Consider the following 21515-nt stretch of genomic DNA (forward strand, 5'->3'; position numbering starts at 1 on the left):
ACCATTGTAACTGAAATTCATGCATGTTGGAACCGGTGCAAAGCAAGGCCTGCCTGCATTGTAAGCTTTTTCCTCACTTGTAAATGTTTTGAAGCTATTCTGGAAAAAAAGGATACGGCTCTTTTTGTTTCCTTTTTTATTCTTTTTAACAGAATATGGCAAAAGTGAAAGTCTTGGAGCTGGGGAGGGGAGTGTGTGGATTATGTGGCAGGCCAATGTAGCTTCTTATCTGATGGGAGCGATGCTGTGAAGAACAACCAAGTTTGGAGGCAGCAGGCCTCACCTAGAGTCTGGTTTGGGGTCTTCGTTGTATCCAGTCAGCAATGGCAGGAATGGCTTGGACTTTCTTCCGTAACATCACCAGCCTGGGATGGGTGTCCAACAAGTCAGGTTTAAAGACCAAAAGTGTGGTACTGCAAATTTCCCAGTAGAAATCTGCCCAACTCACCTAGTTTAAAAGAAACAAAAGTTTCCACTTGAGCATAAAAGGTATAACTTCTTAATCTAAAATTAGTTTCTTTTTAATTCAAAATAATCTGTTACTACAAAAGCAGAATGTGTATATGAAAGAAAATTATACATAACCGTACTCCCAACACCCAGAGGTTATAATAACACCTCTGTGTATAAGGTATTTTTCTATGCGTGTGTGTGTATTTTTGCTAAAATGAGATCTGACAATAGATACTCTTGTAACTTGATTCAACCTCTACCTCGCCGTGACAATACATTATCTTATCTAATAATCAATATTTTTCCATCTGTTCCAAAAACGTTCTCTACAGGACAAAGCAGAATCCATTCCAGGACCATACATTGCATCTGGTTATGTCATTTAACTCTCTTAATTCAGAGCAGTACCCTTTTTTTTCATGTCACTGAATTATTGAAGATTCCACACTAGTCCTGCAGAATGTCCTGTCTTCAGGATTTATGCAATTATTTCATTGTTTACTTGTTCATTTATACTATAGAATATAAAAGAATAGAGTGCAAGTTATCTCTAGAGAGTTCATAGTTTCGAGTTAATATTTTTGGCTGACACACTATATTGCATCACATCAGAAGACATGGGTGCCTGGCCATTGTGGGGCCCTAAGACTGACCACCGTATTAAGGTAATGACAGCTTGGTCCTACCCTTGTACACTTGTTTGTTTCTTTGCTGTACACTTTTTTTTTTCCTTCGTGACTAGAAACTAATCTGGATGATGTTACTTTGGCTCCATATGAATATCAGAGTGAAGTTTAAATGTGGACTATTCTTAGTTTTCTTTTTGTATGGAATTTAATGATGCTGATTGCTAGTGTTTTATGAACTTGCTTACTACACACCTGTCAACCAGGAGAGTCTATTTGTCAGAGGGCTCAGATTTCAGTCAACAGTTCCTCCCTATTGTGTCTGCGTACGGGTCTGGGTGCTGGGGTTGACTGGAGAGCAAGCTGTGACGCAAGCCCCTTCTCTGATGCAGCTTTGATTTTAGAAGCAGGAAGACAAACATGTAAACTGATAGGAGTGATGATGAAGAAAGAGTGAAGTGATGAGAGAGACTCTCAGGAGGTCAGGGAGGGAAGACCTTTAAGAGGTGACATTTAGGCCACGGCTTGAGTGATGAAAAGGATCCAGCTGTGCATCGATCTGGGGATTAAGCATTCCAGGCAGAGGAAACAGCAAGTGTAAAGGCTCTTGGTGGGAGTGTGACTTGTGTCTGAGGAACAAACCAAACACCAGGATGTGTGGGACACTGTGAGGAAGGAGAAAGAGCTAAGACATGGGGTCAGGAGATAGTTTACACAGGAATTTTAATAGAAAACAGAAGAAACAACAACATTTTAAGTCCTTAGAAACTATTCAATCAATAGGGCAGGGAGAGGAACGTTTTGGGAAAGGTATTGAGGAGTCAAAGGGAAGAAATGAAGGGGTGAGTGGTGAAGTTGAAAGATGAGAATAAAGATGTGGCAAGTTTGTTTCTGTATCACCCCAGGAGGACTCGTCAGACAGCAATAGAATCAGTCACAAGAGCCTCACAAAAAACAATCTGTGTCTTGTTTCCTAGAAGGCAGGGACTCCAACCTACCACAGCATCTAAATCAGATTTAGATGTGATTTTTTTTTGGCAAGACTACTTCATAGGTAGATGGTGGTGTGCTCCTCTATCAGTAGGTCTGTAAAATCTGGTCGTCTCACTTTTTGTGATGTTAACAATTACTAATAGTCAATCCCTAGGTCCGTTAATTCATCAAGGGTTGGAAAATGATGATAGTTTATTTTAATCTCTCTCTTACTTATTAACTGGAATACTCATGAAGACAAACTTTGTCCATCAATTTTTATCTTGAGGTACAGTTGGCATAGGAAAGGCAAGATAAATGCTTTATTCAAATCCCCTAACGATTTTGTTTGTTTTTAACAGTTTTCTGAATAATAGTTTGGCTCCACAGCATCTTCTAAAACTAACCAATGAAGTTTTGTTTGGTTTTGGGGTTTGTGTATGTGTGTGTGTTTGGTTGTGGTGGTGGTGATTGTTGTAAACTCGTGGATTCATTCGTTTTGATTTGTTTCAACCCCTTGCAGTTAATATTCTTATTGAAGCTTGAGTTGTCCCATTTTTGGCCAGTGGCAGCTTCTTCACATTGACTTGGGAGTGCTTTCGGCACAACCCCAGTTGTCTTTGATAATTTATTTGCATCTGATACAACACCATATTCCCAGCTCATTTACATTTCCCATTCCAAATGGAGAATGAGCCATTTCTCCAAGAAGCCCTGGTTCATCTTGGTATTCAGAGACCAGAATCTGGGTCCTAGGAGTGTCCAGGACAACTGGGTTGGTCATTGTTTCAAGAAAAAGAGATAGAAAATGCTTTCTTCTTTATCCTAAGATAAAGAACATCCTGAGTTTCGACTGTTACTTCTGGTTCACATTAAGGAACAGGATGTTTACTTAATCTCATTGATCTTACGTCTCCATCTTCTTTCTCCCACGCTGAAGTTTCTGGTTCTCAATGACATCCACATAATTTCTTACTGTTTGACCCCACAATATAGACAATAGTATCAGAAGAAACAATACCACTGTACCCAGTACCACCAACAATATAGTTACTCAAGATGGTGTATGATTTTTATTTTTTGTCCCAAGAGAATATCTATAATGAGACATACGGTCAAGTTACTGTGTTTTACGAATGATATTTCTTTTTTGTGTGTGTGTGTGTGAGGAAGATCAGCCCTGAGCTAACATCCGTGCTAATCCTCTTCTTTTTGCTGAGGAAGAGCGGCCCTGAGCTAACATCTATTGCCAATCCTACTCCCTTCCCCCCACCTCAAAGCCCCAGTAGATAGTTGTATGTCATAGTTGCACATCCTTCTAGTTGCTGTATGTGGGACGTGGCCTCAGCATGGCCAGAGAAGCGGTGCATCAGTGCGTGCCCGGGATCCCAACCCGAGCCGCCGGTAGCGGAGCGCATGCACTTAACCGCTAAGCCATGGGGCCGGCCCACGAATGATATTTCTTACAACAGTCCTTCACTAATAGAGAACATGGGTCCTTTCTCTAGGTACTCTGTGCGTCCATTTGACACAGCCTCATTTATTTCACTTTACTTTTGCCTTGCAGTGATAGCTTTTAAAACCTGTTTGTTGTTCTTGTTATATAATTATATAAAATATTTTAGTTCATGGTTCCAAAGTTAAGTCCATCAAAGAAAGTTTATTCAAAGAAGTTTAGCTTTTATCTCTGTTCCCTAACCTACTGCCTCCCTATGGTAACATTTTTTTCTCAATAATTTTTTGGTTTATCCATATATATACATATATATATATATAAAACATATGTACTATTTATTTTATAACTATTATTATATATACTTACAAATATATATATTTGCTTGTATTTTTTAAGATGTAAAACATACTCACAGAGTTACCAATAAACCACTCTTTTTCCCCTAAATATGTGTCCAAATCTTGCATAAGATGAGGTGCATCGTATGTAAGTAGCTCATTAAACATCTTCTCCTAGAAGGAGAAAAAGATCACTTTAAGGTTAATAGGAAGAAAAATAAATAATATGATTTGAAAAGGAAGTAGATTTTTCCATCTTTATTCTCCCACTTGAGTTCAGAAAGGAAGAGAAGTATCTAGGTGTTGTTGGTTGTTTTTTGTTTCAGTGTATGACATTATAGATATTCAGGTCTGATTCTCTATAGATTTTAGTCATCCCTTTATTACTCATGGGTTAAAAAGTACATACTTTTGTCGCCAGTTCTTATACTTTTTTTGTATTTAATGACTAAATATTTCACCCATAAAATCTTTTCGTGATTTTTATCTTAATTTTTGTTAATAAAAATGATTCCATTATGTTTTTACATTTCTAAAATTCCCCTTTTTTTCTTAGCCCTACTCCCTTTAAAGTTTAATAATATCACTGAAAGTAAAGAAATTAATTTTATTTTGTAAGGCTAGATTCCTCCAGTTTGGCAGTCTTTCATTTCACACTTGCACTTAACAGAAGTAATCCATAATGAATCATCATGCTCTCAGGCCATTATGAATTTTCTCTCTTTGGTTTAACATTGTGCCTTAGTATGAGATTTGTCTGCCTTGAATATCATCTACAAACCCCATCATCTAGGTGCCCCCTTTTGATATATTTGAAGTAATATCACAAACCAAATAGTATCTTTAGAGAAGAAAAATTAGCAGATATATCCATTTTTTAAAAATTGTCTTTGTGTTATTCTTTGAATCTCTGAAGACCAAATAATTTATTCATGTTCTCTTTCTCGGTAAGAAGTATTTGTTTATATATAAAAATTTTGGCTGTTTTGTATCTTGGATATGATATGTAAGCCAAACTCAAAAATATTGTAAACTATCTCTATATATCATTTATTAATATTCATAAATGACCTATAATAAAATCCAGCCTTTACTAAGGTAAGTCAGATAATGGATAATGACCTAACCAATTTAGGTCATTTAATAATATAATAATATATTAATATATTATTAATTAATTAAATTAATTAATAATATTAAATATTAAATTATTAATTTTATCAAATTTATTAAATATTAAATATTAAAATTAATTAAAATAATATTAATAATATAATAATATAATAATAACTTCCTGTTATTATTATGACTTAGCTAGGTAATATAGATTACTGTAATATAGTGCCTTACATTTGTAGAGTATAGTTTACAAAAGCATCATTACTTAATTACATACATTTGCCAGATTTTACAAACTGAAGCTTGGAAAGCTTGGCATTATTTTGACTTTATATTCTTTCCGCTGTTCTAAACCACCTTTCTACATCAGGTTTTCTCTCTGTGGTTAATATGTTCATAGTTTTAAATAAAACAGTGTGAGTCCTCTGCCCCTTACACAGAATTTGTGAGCTGAGAGGCAGTAAGCCCAGAGACATGTGGCACTTCCCACAGCTCAGTTCTGCTCAGCATCAGTTGGAAAGGTCGTGGCCAACATGACTGTCCACGAATAGCTAGAAATAGGAGGGAATTGAACAGAACAGGATGTAACTGCTGGACAGCTTTCCAAAAACTCCTATATGCTCACCTGGGTGATTTTGTTACTTTTTTCACGTGTATTTCCACAACTGAAGTTGCACCAACGCTTGTGTATATGCAATGCCAAATAAAAATCTGATCTCTGTGCTACTGACTTCTCCTTTAGCCCAGGGTCTCTACGTGTTTGGTGATTCATCTCAGTCTCATGAAATGTAAAGTACTAACCAGCATAATCATTAGTATTTAAGAGTCATTTTAAAGAATACTCACCAAAATAACATAAAGAAGATGAAATTTATTATATATCCTTTTTTCCAGATGTGTACTTTTCAAAATGCGTTTCCTGATAAATCTTGGACAGCCACCCTTATACCTGGTGGACTCAGAAATTTCCTACCTCTTGCCCTAGAGAGTTATAAGGCAGGAGGTTTTTTCACCCTGAGAGGTCATTGCTGTCATATTCTGTCAGCTGGCTTCTAGAGGCCTTAGGGAGGATTGTATATTTCTCCAAAGCAGTATTTTTAAGTCCACACTATAAAACCATTTAGTACTGGAAACGGGCCCCTTGCATTCCTCCCGTCCTGCTCATCCTCTACCCCTGCCCCATGTTCTTCAGAGGAGGAAACGGAAACAGATACACCGAATAACCAAAGGAACACTAATGGTAAGTTCAGGGATTATCAGGATGACCAATGTTCAGAGATGTATTTTGTCTTTTAAATTTAAATCGAATTTTAAAAAAATCAGAAATGGAAGTTTTTAGCAATCAGTATGGAAAAATTTATAATTATGTGTATTTGATGGATTGTTAAAGCACATATATTAAGAGAACTATTTTCACTATCCATCCATCTTTACTGCATCAATATTCTGCTTTTGAAAATTTTACGTGACCACAAGGTGGCAGCAATGCAACCCACTACAGGGAGACTAGGTAACGAAATAGAAAGGAATTATGCATTTTTCACTGTAGACTAGCCAGGTCCTGCTTATTAATCAGATAGTCTGTAGCTATCTGCAGTATTTCTGCAACATGTTCTCCCTTCATATGATTTATTTATGAACTTGGATTATGTCCTGTGGATTTTTTTTTTTTTGAGTAAGTGGTATGTAAGAGCGTTGTTACTCTAATACAAAGGTAGTGTTACTTTTATCACGAATGTTCTAAGAATATTTTCCTCTGGGAGGCAGCCTCTGTTATGGAGCCTCAACCACAGAAGGATACAAAATAGAGAAAGAGCAAAGTTGACAGACTGCCAATCGGTGGGGTCTTTGGCATGTGGAACAAAAAGCTTTAGATACCTGTTTCTAAATTGGGGATATATATCTACTTGTCTCTGCATTTATAAGGATATATAAAGTGTAGATGCCATGTCTGACAAATGAAAGGAAAAACAATGAGCACTGAACTATATAACAACATTGTATTAATTACAGTGGCTAATATTTATTGAGCACTTTCTACCTAGCCAAATGTGCTTATGCTACCATTCAGTCCTGCCAACGTACTTCAAAGTACATTCTATGATAGTTCTACTTTACAAAGAATTTGAACTACTGACAGAGAGTTAAGTGACAACTAGTAAGAAGAGAATCAGGGTTCAGGGCTGGCAGTCTGACTCTAGAGCCCACATGTATTTCTATCATCAAAGCTGAGATTTTCTTTTGTGTGTGTGAGGAAGATCAGCCCTGAGCTAACATCCATGCTAATGCTCCTCTTTTTGCTGAGGAAGACCGGCTCTGAGCTAACATCTATTGCCAATCCTCCTCCTTTTTTCCCCGTTTTTCTCCCCAAGGCCCCAGTAGATAGTTATATGTCATAGTTGCACATCCTTCTAGTTGCTGTACGTGGGACGTGGCCTCAGCAGGGCCGGAGAAGCGGTGCGTCAGTGCGCGCCCGGGATCCGAACCCGGGCCGCCAGTAGCGGAGCGCGTGCACTTAACCACTAAGCCATGGGGCCGGCCCCAAAGCTGAGCTTTTATTTAAGACTTTGTCCCCGCTAGTCACATATATGTGTGTGCTTGTGTGTGTGTGTGTGCGTGTCTGCTCACACACTTTACATTTATGTCAAGGAATCAGTAAATGTGAATATTTTTATGTTCCAAATATCTCTGTTCAAATCTGAAGGTCCTAATTAAACAGTATTAGAACAAGTATGCTTAAGCAAATTGATAAGACTGCATTTCTTCTGTGCTGCAGCTTTTGGATATAGGCCTTCACTATAACGCGTACATAACTATTTGTGCACAGCCGTTTGGAACAGCTGCTGGCACTGTGGCGTTACACCTAGCCCTTCAGAACATGGAGTCTGAGTCAGAGTGACTGGGATTTGAATTCTTTGTGTACCACTTCCTAGCTAATCTTAGGCAAGTTACTTACACTACATGAACCTCAAGTTCTTCATCTGGAAAATGAGAGTAACAACAGTTCCTCCCTAAAGGGCTGCTTTGGGAATTAGTCGCCCATTTAAGAGAAAGTATGCCTGGGTGATGGGGCTCTGGTCTCTGCAGCCAGGCCCTATGGTTAGGTGACTTAGGCAACTCCCTAACCACTCTATTTCTCAGTTTCTCCATCTGCAAAGTGAGCATGACAATAAAGAACACTTATCTCATGGAAGGATAGGGAGGAGGGACTGAGATAAAACATGGAAAGGGGTTTGAGCAACACCCGCACAGGTGAGTGTTTGATGAATTTAGTTCTCCCTATCACTCATTCAACAGGTATTTAGTGCCTGCTAAGCAAAGGCACTGTGGTAGGTCTAGGCAGTACACCAGTGAATAAAACAGACATGATTCCTGCCCTCGTGACACATTCTACTGGAGGAGACCATAAGTACATTTATTTTAAATGTACTTAGATTGTGATGAGTGCCCTAAAGGAAACCACTAGTGGCCTGTAATGGAGAAGATCCAAGGAGGTCTATTTAGAATTCTGAATAAAGACGATGGATTTAACATACCTACGTAATTTTTTTCATCCCCAAACCACAGTAAGTGCGTATTTTTGAAAAGGTAGAACCCTCAAGGAGGTAGAAAACACGAGAGGAGACAAGAGCAGACACAATTTGAAGCTGTAAAGCAGATGGATGAATGGTACCCGCAAAGGGAAAGCTGAAAACCAACACTATCTACCCCCTAAACCCTCATGTGCCTCAGGAAATGGCAGGGTGGAGCTAGAGTGGGGTCAGGAGGTAAGGGGAGATCAAACAAGGACTGGTGGAAAGCTGTGAAAGGATCATAGGATCCCCTTCTTCCTCATACGCTGCTAGACACCTGCCCCTTCCCGCCTTCCCAGAAGTCTGGAGAGGGAGAAACAGACGGTTTCTGAGGCAGGAGTTGTCATACACAATGTGTCCAAAGTAAGGGGTTAAGTGATGCTAAATTCTGGACTCTTAGCTTTCTCTTTGCTACTTGCCTCCCAGAACACTGGCAGCCAGGCCCTTATCTCTGGGCAGCAGATTGTCTTTTCTACGGAGATACCTGATGATAGTGATATTGAGAAATACCCCCCAAAATGGCCTAGTGATGCTCAAAATCAACAAACCCCATCCACATGCTGAGAGCTTTGAGTGAACTTTTTACCTTCCCTACCCTTTATCATGGATTATAAAGGATGGTCTGAATCCTAGAGAAAGACAGAGACCAAAACAAAGAGGGAAAATAGCAACTTTTAACAAACATAAAACAGTCAGGGAGATGATATTGTATCCATTAAATAAATATAAAATAATGCTTTTTAAAAAACAGAGAACATCATAGGAAAAGAGTCCTTATAAATTTAAAAACATAGTATCAGAAATTTAGAACTCAAGAGAAGCGTTGATAAAGTTGAAGAATTCTTCTGAAAGTATGCAAAGAAACAAAGAGATGGGAAATAGAGAAAAGATCCAACATCTGAATAACAGGAATTCTAACATAATGGATCAAATAAAGAAAGGGGGAGGAAATTATCAGTGAAATAATTAAAGGAAATTTCCTATAATTAAAGGACACAAGTCCCAGATTTGAAAGGGCCCAAAAAGAAGACAGCACAATGGATGAAAAGCGGGTCATACCGAGACTAATCACTGTAAAAGTTTAGAAATCGAGGGCCAAGTGTATTACCGGCTTTCAGAGAGACAGAAATAGGTCATGTCCGAAAGGTCAGAAATTAGATTGGATTCAGACTTCTCAACAGCTAGAAGACCAAAGATAAATGCTTTCCAAATACTAAAGAATAATTACTATCAACATAGAAATCTATACCCAGCCAAATTATGAAACAACTATAAAGATGAAATGAAGACATTTTTAGACAAATACGGCCCCAAACTTTGCCCTATGCTCAGTAAGCTGTTGGAGGATTGCTCCACAAAAACAAGGACAGAAAAGCGGAGAATTAACCCAAGAATGGATCAAAAGAAACATCCAAGATGATAATAAAGATTCCAGGGTGACAACTGTGCTCCAGGGATCTAGGTCAGCCAAACCAGATTGAAGCGGTGACACACACACAGACAGATCCTTACCGTCTGTCAATGTCATACCTCTCGTCATCAGGCCTTCATCTTAACTTCTGGAATACTGGAGGATGTGCGCCAAATAAACAAAGGGGTAAATAAAGACAAAAGATGGCATCCAGGAAGCAAGACACTAAATCAAGAGAAAGACATTCCTGGGACGGCAGTGAAGGGAAGTCTGATGATGACAGCTGTGCAGAAAACCCAGACAACTCTACAAAGAAGAGTGGAAATCTCCAGGAAAACAATAAATTATCTGATGTCATTGACTTTGTGGAATATCGTATCGGCAGGCTATTGGATAGTCTGGGAAGGTTCCACAATAAAAGTAAAAAGAATTCAGCAAATGAAAAAAGGCAATTATTAATTTTGAGGAGGAAAAGTGAGAAAGGAAATATAGTCAAAGTGTACTACAATGCACAATTCCGTATACATGTGCATAGGTGTGCTAATGAGACAACTGAATATTGATTTAACCAAAAAACTTTAATAGCATTATTTTGGGAGTTTGGGAAAAGGGAAGCAGAGAAGACGACTATGTAAAAGATAAATTCTTATTCCTATAAACGAAGTCCATAGAAACTAAAATTAGTGAATCAAAGAAAGCCATATTTACATATCCTATAGAAGTATGGAGATGTGTAAATCCTAAAGAAACAGCTAAAAGGGTTAAAAAGAGGGTTGCATCTGAGGAGAGGTTAACGTGAAGAGGTAGGGCAAGGAATCACTGTACTTTGTTTTAAACTTTTTAACACAATTTGATATTTTAAAACTTTGATAGAAAGGAACTTTTTGAAGCACCTAACTAACATCTGGCAAGTGGATATGATTAATAGCAGTAATAGCAAACTGATCACATTACTTTCACATCTTGTCTTTTCTCTGCCCAAGGAAAACGTGACATGAAATCATCCAATGTGTCCACAATTGCATCAACTTGACATTGTTCCAATTCTGTTTTTCCAGCCAAATCTATGGAACAGAGAGAGACCACTTTATGCCCAAGAATATGCTTGATTTAATTTACTATGTTAAAATGCTTATTTTTTTTAGTAGGCAATATATTCATATGGTTCAAAAATTCAAAACAATTAAACAGTATCCAATGAAGACGAACTTCCACCCCTGCCCCTGTCCACCCTTACCTACCCACCATATTGATAACCACTTTTATTGGTTCTTTTGTATTCTTCCATTGTTTCTTTATGAAAATAAGAATATATATCCCATTCAATGCGCTCCTCCCCCATATATCCTAGAGATCTTTCCTTACAAGGCCCTCAAGGGTGTCCTAGCTCTTTTTCAGCTACAAGGGATTCATTTAAGTAGAATTGCCATGATTTACTTAACTAGCCTCAACTGATTAGGTTTGTTTCCGATCTTTTGCTAATACAAGCAATATTACAATAAATAACCTGTACCACATACATTATCACTCATTTTATAAAAAGAATTATGATTATTATTATTTTTGGAGATAATTTTTGTCAGGAGCATTTGTTTTCTTCCCGGAAACTGTAAGTTTAAAATAATAGAGTTTGGTTTTTTTTCTCTCCTGCCATTCGTTGATCATCATTCTGCAAAGAAATCATTGGTCTTCCTAAATATTTTCTCTTCAGTGTCAATTTAAAATGCTTCAACGTGGAAGCATTCTAAAATAGATTGCTTTTGTACAATTGTATAAATTTACTAAAAATCAAGGAACTGTATACTGACAATGGGTGAATTGTATGTAAATCACCTCTAATAAAGCTGTTAAAAATGAAAGAAAATGCTTTAGTGATTTAGAGTTCTTCTGTAAATTATCTACATTTTTTGTGTGTGATGTTCAAAGGTTGATTCTTCTTTCTGACCTTGAAAACTCCTCCAAATTGTATCATAGGTTCTCTTGACTCATTGTCATCCCTACTTTGACTTCCACGCTCAAGGCTTCAGCTATCAGTTTGATGCAGATGACTCCTTATTCAACACTTTTAGTCCTAAATTCCAGGCGCATATTCTCAGCCTCCTCTTGGACATTTCTCTGTGTATCCTTTTGGCCCCTGAACTTTCTTCAACAAATCCCAAAATGGAGTCATCACATCCTACCTCAAACCAGCTCTTCCCTCTCCATTCATTCAACAAATAATTACTGGGCTCCAACTGTGGGTCGGCCCCAACTGTACAGCCGTGAACAAAAGAGAGAAATTCCTTACCTGCACGGCACTTATGGCTGACTGGAGAAGACACTGAAAAGGGAATTGCAAGTTAAGAAACATTTTTTTTTTTTTTTGAAGAAGGAGAGGAAAATGAGTAGGAGCTAGAAAAAGGACAAACTATGTCCAAGCTGTCACCTGCCTGGCCCTTACTCTCCTGGTCAAACAGACTGCTCTCCACATGCCAATATCTGTCTTCTAGCCCCAGGATGATTCTATCATCACAAACTCCCCCATTTTTTCCTCACGCCTTCTTTTCCGTTGCTGTCTGAACTATTTCAGTGACATCAAAATGTGCATCACTGCAGTCATGCCAATCAAGTACTCAGTATGGCCCGAACAATCTGCCCAAGCTCATAGCTGTAGTTATGTGGCTTTTCTAGATGAAAACCTACAACTGAAGTAAGACAAAGACAAACACTGTATGATCTCACTTATATGTGGAATCTAAAAAGAATGAAACTCATAGATACAGAGAACAGATTGGTGGTTGCCAGAGGTGGGGAGTGGGAGATGGCTAAAAATAGGTGAAAATGGTTAAAAGATACAAATTTCCAGTTACAAGATAAATAAGTCCTCAGTATGTAATGTCCAGCATGGGGACTATAGTGAATAACACTGTAGTGTATATTTGAAAGTTGCTAAGAGAGTAAATCTTAAAAATTCTTATCACAAGAAAAAAAAATTTGTAACTATGTGTGGTGATGGATATTAACTAGACTGATTATGGTCATCATTTAGCAATATATACATATATCAAGTCATTACATTGTACACCTTAAACTAATATAATGTTTTATGTCGATTATATCTCAGCTAAAAAAAACACCCTACAATTGCTTAAGGAATGACATCCATACTCTGATCTTTTTAATCGGATCTTGATCTATTTTTCTATCCATTTCTCTTTCTACTTCTCCACCCTGCAAATTTGAAGTTCTTTTCTTTTTCTCATGCCATTTTCTCTCTGCCTAGAATGTTCTAGCCCAGAGATTCTCAAAGTGAGGTCCATGGACCAGCTGCATCAGCATCATCGGGAAGTCGTTAAGAATGCAAATTATTGCCCCCCCCCGGGCCTACTGAGTCACAATCTCTGGAGTCCAGGCTGAGCAATGTGTGTTTTAATGAGCCTCCAAGCCATCCTGATGCACATAAAGTTTGAGAAACACTACCCAAGTCCAGGTATTCCTCTTGAAATTCTAGGTATCCTTTAAGGCTCAACTCAAATGTTGTTTTCACTTCAAAGTTAAATTCCCATCCTCAGAATTGCCGTCTCTTCTAAACTTCCAAAGAATTTTGCTTGTTGCAATGTGTATTAGTGCAACAGAAATTTTTGTATTTTTAACATACACATGTTACTTTGGTCCCAAAATGAAGGTCTAGTAATTGTGGCCCATTTTATTTGTGAGCTAACCATGTATCTATGGCTTGGATCATAGTGGTTGTCGGGGAAGAGGGAGGATGACGGGATTGGGAGAGGGGCACAGTGGTTCTGCAGATTGATTAGAAAGAAAGAGACTTTAAAAGAAGCAAATCGTAGCTTTTTACTCAGAAGAGTGTTAGGGAGGTATAAGGGGAGAGAGAAGACAGTGGAGCGTAGGATGGGAGAAAGGGCATCAGGCCAAGACAAGAACCAACAGTTTCTTTCTCCTCATCTCACCGTGTTCGTGCAGGTGCCAACAAAGCAACCCAGAAGCCAACTACCCACAGGAAGCCTCAGATGGCCCTTGGTGGAGGCAAAGAAGATTCCCCTTCTATTTTTTCAGCATGATTAGGAGGAAGGACATCAAGTACATGATTTTAATAGCCTGATTCATTTCAACCTCCATATGCCACGTGTATTTCCTGTTAATCTCTGATAACTTATGATATGCATGCTAGCCAAAGTTTGTGTTCAGACATATCTGTCCAATTTTTTCAGTTAGGGATTGGGGCAAGGAGACATGGGGCAGGAGGGACAGCAGGCAATATAAAATAAAATTAATTGTACAGGGAACTCATTGAAAATTAAACTGATACAGATGGCACATTTTATTTCTCTAGCATTTAATCTCATCCTTCTTTGCACTATAGTGTTCAAAAATAGTTATTTATTACAATGTTATAAACCAATGTTACTGCAATAAACAAAAAATTAAAAAAAAAAAAGAAAAAATAGTTATGTAGGGGCTGGCCCGGTGGCATAGCGGTTAAGTGCGTGCGCTCCGCTGCGGTGGCCCAGGGTTTGGATCCCGGGCGTGCACTGACACACCACTTATCAGGCCATGCTGTGGCGGCGTCCTGTATAAAGTAGAGGAAGATGAGCACGGATGTTAGCTCAGGGCCAATCTTCCTCAGCAAAAAGAGGAGGATTGGCAACAGATGTTAGCTCAGGGCTAGTCTTGCTCACAAAAAAATAAATAAATAAAGTTATTTAATGAATGTTGGATATATATCATGTATTTTTTTTTCAGTAGTCAAAGATCTTAAACACAATAAACATACTACCTGTGTTTTTGGTCAAGTATCTTGCTATTGCGAGGCTCTGGTGGAGGCTAAGTCCATCAACTTCCAAAATGGGGATTTTGCCGAACGGAAGAGCTTAAGATAAAATGAGCAAAGAATCAACGTCCACAACAAAATCAAGTTATAATACTTCCATGTTTGCTGATAATTGTGGAAACAAAGCATAATTTTAAAGTTAATGGAATTCTTGAATACTTATTCTAAAAGGGACATTAGGTACCCTCTAGTGGAAACTTTACATTTTATAAGTTTTAAAAAAAAAGAGTCATTAGAAGATCTGCTATAGAGTTAACAACAGAACCGGGTCTCGAACCCAGGTTTACAGTGATGCTGTGCGTTATCTCAGATACTTCCTACTTAACTTTTTAAAAATCTTTCTTTTAAAGCTTCATTAATCTTTGTGGCCTCAATCAGAGATCACATTAATTATTGTTTAAGACCATAGTCTGAGGAATATGGGGAGTCTGATTTACATATTGAGTTATGGTAAGGAATTTAGCCAAATTCTTATTTTGATGAGTGACAATTTGAAGTATATAGTGAGGCAGCAAGCATATTTGTACAAACATAAGACAGACTCATAGCGGATGTATTAATATTTTATCTGTAAATTGTACTTTGTTTTCTTATCTAAACCTATTATATTTTAGTCAGAAAGTAATACACATTTTTATATAAAAATTTTAAGTTGAAGATAAATAAAAATAATTCTACCACATAATTATAACCACTTAATATTTTAATTACTTTCTCATATATATATTTAAAGACAAAATCATAATGTACATAATGTTTATAAACCACTTTGTCATTTGGATATATTGTTTTAAAATCTTTCTAAATCAACGAGACACCATCTTTTTAATGGCTCTTATCTACACTCTGCCATATGAATTGATCACAATTTTCCCAACCACTGCCTTAGTTTTGGACATAGAATTATTTAGGAAAGAAGGAAAAGGATAAAGCTCCACTCAGAATCCCATGACGCTAACACAACTTCTAGCATCAACCTTCATGTGTCTTTTGTGCACACACTGAATAAGCACAAGACGGACCGCAGTTCACACCAGGAATAAAACATCTCTGAGCACTCACCTGATGAGGGTGCCAGGTACTGTTCTAGTGCCTGAGAGACCACAGCGAGCAAAACCAAGTCCCAAAGAAGCTGACACAAATTGTGATGCCTCATTTGAAGCAAGGTATGTTATGGAGAGGGACTTCACATGCCTAACATTCGGGGGGGGGGGGGGTGCTTCCTTTGTGCTAGGCATTGTACTAAATATTTATCACGCCCACTAGGTCTTCTGGTACTTACAACAACCTTATGAAGTAGGCATTAATTATTATCACATTTTATAAGCGAGGAAATGAGGTGAGGAGAGCTTATGTAAATAGTCCAGGTCACACACTGGTAGAGGCGAGATTCAAACTGAGGTCAGTTGGAATCTTTGCTCAGCTGTTTTGCTAGTTCTAAGAGCCACGTTTTAAGAAAGACAATAAAAATCAGAGCAAACCCAGAGGATAGTATCCAAGTTAGAGACAGGCCTAACATCACATTTCATGACGGTTGGCTGAAGAACCTGGCACTCTTCACAGGAGGAGACAAAACAAACCAAGTGGAACATGATAGCCATCTCCAAATATGGCACAGCTATCAAGTGGAAGAAAAATTTGACTTATTCTGACTATCTCTAAAATGCAGAACTAGAACTAAAAGTAACAGAACAAAAGGGCAGATTTTAACTCAAGATGAGAGAGAATTTTGTTAGCATTGGAACTATTGACAACGGAATGTGTTTTCTTGTGAGATGGTAAGCTTTCAGCTACCGGAAGTATTTGAGTCAAGCTCGGGATAATTGCCAACAGCGGAATATTGGGCTGCATCTAAAAAGAAGAAATTTAAAACAAGTGCTAAGTCCTTCATTTGGTTTTAGGCAAAAATAACAATAATTTCAGCGTTGTTGAAGGTGTAACTTAACAGGAGCACCCGTCAAAAAGTTTATAAGGAATTTAGTGATGCTTGGATATAACACCTCAGAGTGACATGGCTACCAAAATAACTACTGTGATCTTGGTAAAATGTCTCTGAATAATAATCTAGACCTGTGTTAGGAGTAATGATCTCATTCTGTTCTGTGCTGTTCTTATGCCTGGAACATTGTGTTTCCCTACAGGCACCACACATTAAATGGCAGACATAGTCTAACAGGAGCTTGTCCTACTTGGGTGGTGAGGAAACCCAAACCAGGAGATATAAATGGAACACTCAAGGAAGTGAAGAGAATCTTCTCTCAGACCTAGATGTGATTGTAGATCTCAGATAGCTCATGGGAAACAGCATCTAAACCAAGGAGTCAGGGGTGAGAAGGTTGGACTGAAATTCACAACGTTGATCAGGGAAACAATCAAGGAAATTCCAAAATTGATATTTAAATAGACGCATGAGTTATCTAGAGACCTTTATCTTCACTCTGAGCATTTTCATTGAACTGGCTACACAGCACTGGCTTTTTCTATATGATGTCTTAAAGGTACTAAATTTCTTCAAATAATTGGATGTGAAAGAAAGAATAATCTGTTCTCCATGGATTAAAATGATAAGTCCAATACCAACGTATGAAAGCCATAAGGAGATAGATTCCAATTTTGTGTAAGGAAGATTCTTTTAAAAGTTTTCCTCCCATCTATTGTCTGTTCTCTCTTCCTAGAATTTCACTGAGATGTTCAACCACCTAAACTGATTGATTCTCAATTTTCCTTATCTTTTTTCTCTTATTTTTCATATCTTTTTCCTGTTGTTGTACTTTCTGGGGGATTTCCCTGTTTTTCATCATTTTATTGACTTGTTTTGTTTGTATCAAATTTTAATTTTCAAGAATTTTTTGTCTCTGAACATTCCTCTTTAGAGCATCTTGTTCTTGTTTAGAATGTACAGATCATCTTCTCTTTTCTCTCTGAGGATTTTGTATTTTTGAAGTTTTTTTCTTGCTACATCATCTTGACTTCCTCAAAGGTTTTTTTCCCCCCGGCTTCTTTGTTTAGGTTCCTTTCATATTAAAAACTTTTTGCAAATATTTATTAATTTTTGACTTGCCATTCCTGTTTTAAAGGGCAAAGAAATAAAAGCTAACTGGAATCTCAGTGTGCATGGGAGTGTCTTGCAAACTGATTAGGCTGGGCCATTGCATTGAGGGACCCCCATCTGTCCAGTATCTGCTAGACATTTCTCTTGAACTGGTCAGCTTCCCCAGAGAGAGATCTTTCCATTTCCTGCCTGAAGGATATTAGCCTGGTTGCAGCATTCCAATTGTAGAGCAGGGGAAAGGGGCTGTGGGTCTCACTCTTTAGTTTCTAGGCTTCCATTGGATCCCATCTTTACTATAGCCTGTGTCCTCAGACATGCCTGGGGTTCTAGAATCCTCTGGTTCATCCTCTCTTGATAGTAATCTCCATGCTTCTTCCAGGGAGGGGAAGGGATCTTGTAGTCACATCGCTTCTTCACATTCTTTTGGTCCATCCTATATCAGCTCAGCTTTTCGAGTTATCTGTTGCTACCAATTCCTGGGCCTTTGGGGAGATCTCTGGAGTCATTCAGCTTGTTTCCTCCTCCCCCAGGCTTATATTTGAGCATCACTAGCCTACTAAGTCACCTTACCATTCTTTGACCCACTCTCTAGCTTCAATAATTTTGTGCTATCATATTCAAGCTTGATTTCTTTGTCCTTGTGGGGCCTTGTCTTTTTTTAAAAAAGGTCTTTTAATGTTATTAAAGGAGAGAAAAAAATGTAAACACCCGTGCACAATCTACCAAGTTTGGCCAAGAAGAACTTTTTAGTAGAAATATCCAATGATATTCTAGGCTACAGCAGAGGTGATGTCATAGGGGGTTTCAAACACTAGAGAGCATTCCTAAATTGAATAGGAGATGAGACCACATAAAATTTGTAATAGAAACTGTTTTTCAACATCTATTCTTTCCTTTTTTTCTCAAAGTAATAAAATCCTGGATTTTTAGCTGGGCAAATGATTATCCACAATAAAGTCAGCATTTTCCTACTTCCCTTGCAGTAATGTGACTAAGTTCTCACCAAAGGGTTGGAAGCAGAAGCCATGTGTGAAACTCTTCGGTCATGCTGTTGAAAGGAAGGGGTGTGCCCCTTTCCCTTTCACACTTCCTGTGAGCTGGAATGTGGAAGGAGAATGAATTATCTTAGACTGGGTGAGTAAGACAACCCACCAGGGGTGGCAGATCAACAGAAAAGGAGCCTAATTTTTGACACCTTCATGGAGCAGAACCATTACAGCAGCGTGGGCTTTTATGCAAAAGAAGTAAATTTCTATCCTCTTGAAGTTATTTTTGTGTTGGCTGTCTATTAAAGTATTTGAAACTATATCCTAACCAACATGAACTTTAAGATTCCTTTCAACTCTAAGAATTCATGAAAATATTAAGAAAATGCAGCAATTCCATTTTCAAAAACATAATGAAAAGTCAAGGTAGAATAGGGTATGAGGCACTCAAAGAACTTGTATCTAAAAATTGAAAGGCAGAATTTGTAATATGTAACATCGCCACAACTTGCTATCCATCTTGACTTAATTAGTGGATAAAATTAATTTTTACCTGTTTTATGTCCACAGAATTAAAAATCCCATGTACAAATTTTGATATTAGAAGAAACGTTTGGATATTAACAGTAAAGTTTTATGAGAACAGGAAATAAGATATTCTATCCCACCAGAGAAGGATTGTCTGATAAGAAAAAGAGTGGTTATGGGGACAATGACTTTTAAGAAACTCATGCTTCCAAAAGGCGTGTGGCAATATTTATTGTCAATATACCAATTATCGTGGTATTACAGTTGTTGGCATTATCTAGATAATAACTTGCAAATAACTTGGGCCATATCATTAAATTGACCTATGTTTGAAAATCAGCTCTACCTTTCTAGGGCTGTGAACCCGGAAAAATTACCTAAACTCTGTGTGCAAGGTTATCCCAACTATAGAATAGAAACCACAACATGTCCCATGTAGGCATGCTAGAGGAATGAAACGAAATAGAGTCTGTAGAGTATCTACTAGGGGCCAGATAGTCTTCAAGTACTTGATAGTTGTTTTCTTCAACTTCAGTGTCATGTGAATTTGTAATAATCCAGGCATAAACATGTGAAATTTTAGACATATAATTAATATTTAGTTCGTATTTCTAGGTAACATGGCAAGCATCTCGAGGATGACTTACAACTTACTGAGAACCACATACTGTTGTTTATTTAATGTGATGATATTTCTGATTCTTCCCCATTGTCCTGAGTGGTAAGTAGCACGTTTTCATTGCATTATCTGCCCAATTTGTCAATTTGTTCTTTCCTCTGATCAAACAGATCCCAGTTTTGTTCACATATCCCCTCCTCTCTCATGAAGCCACGTGCCTCATGAAAACTGATTGCATCCCCAACTTCAGAGGTGGATTAGATAGTTCTAAGGCTCTTCTCATCCCCTTTGCCAATGACTGGTTCAGAAATGGCCATGTGACCCAATGTGAGCCAAAGAGACACAAGAAGTTTGTTGAGGTCTTCTGGGAACGTTTTCCTTCATTCTCCTGGGAACACTTAAGGAAGCAGTGCACTCTCTCTTTCTCTTTCTATCCTCTTGATGTTGCTGTTCAAGGCTGTGAGGCTGGAATTGCAGCAAACATATTGCTACTGGCCTCACAATGCAGCAAACACGGAGGAGGAAAATAGATAAAGCCATCCTTTGAAAGCTGTCCTACTTCAAAATTTTCAATTAGGTGATGTGATTCATTTCCTTATTATTTAAGTCATTTTGAGTTTTGTTTTCTGTTACAGCAGCATATCTGATCCATTGTGAAAACGCTTCAGATATCTCTGGCAAGCCCACCAATTCCAATTGCCAAGAATATTGACTTCAGTATTCCTTCATTTTAGCTCCTCTGACAAAGCTTCATATTAGTTTATCTTTATATTCTCTCTCTGTGAGGTTTTTGTTTTCACCTCGAATAGGAAATTTCCCGGGTCACATAGCATTTCTTTAACTGCCTGAACTGCTGCTTCTCAATGTAAAGCTACATGAGATTTAAAAACTTATTTTTTCATTTCCCTGAGGAAAGACAAAAGGTTCTAGAAACATATTTTCCCCACATTTCCATGAACTATTATTTGTGCTACTTACTTGACTTGATTTCAGGCCAATCAGCTTGTTCTATTCTGTGGTCTTCATAGTTTATGTCTAAATATGCAAATATGTAACGAATAATTTCTGCTCTCCCCCTCATATTAAAATATATGAGTTTGTAGTTTGGCATGGTGTGATTCTGCAAAGAGAAAAATGGAGGGATTATTTTAACAGATTTCTAGAGATGTTTCGACATTTTTCTTTGGGGACTTTTTGAAAACTTTATGTCATCTTTTGAGATAACTGGAGATATTAGAGGATGTTTCAAAACCAGAATTATAAATCACTATCCTAATAACATATGTGAAAGACTTAATAGAAATAAAATCATGACTCTGCCTGTAAGAACTAGCTGGAACATTTGGTTATTTCAACAACCAAATTCAAATTTTATTTATAAAAAGACTTCAGAGTGGAAGGCTATCTACACACCAGTGTTCAGAGGATAAGGTCAAAAACTTTCCATTTTAAGATGTTTTCGTCCTGCCTTAGTCACGTGCAGTGGGTGGTGTTTGACATTTGGTTTGTTTGCTTTGGTGACACAGCTGAGGTTGTGAGGACAGCTGAGTAAGGA

At 37.8% G+C, this 21515-nt stretch overlaps 1 protein-coding gene across 1 annotated transcript; it reads right to left on the bottom strand.

Moving 5' to 3' along the window:
• Positions 1–5: 5 nt before the first annotated feature.
• HPGDS (hematopoietic prostaglandin D synthase) lies at positions 6–21071 on the bottom strand. The gene is made up of 5 exons (XM_004430964.3): positions 20939–21071; positions 14722–14814; positions 10902–11011; positions 3921–4019; positions 6–448 (listed from the first exon to the last, which is right to left on the bottom strand). Exons 1-5 carry the CDS (start codon positions 21069–21071, stop codon positions 284–286), a joined length of 600 nt encoding a protein of 199 aa, XP_004431021.1. The 3' UTR covers positions 6–283.
• Positions 21072–21515: the final 444 nt, after the last annotated feature.

The sequence above is a fragment of the Ceratotherium simum genome, chromosome 8 (genome assembly GCF_057802395.1).
Source record: "Ceratotherium simum simum isolate JZ-2026a chromosome 8, ASM5780239v1, whole genome shotgun sequence".
Lineage (NCBI taxonomy): Eukaryota > Metazoa > Chordata > Mammalia > Perissodactyla > Rhinocerotidae > Ceratotherium > Ceratotherium simum.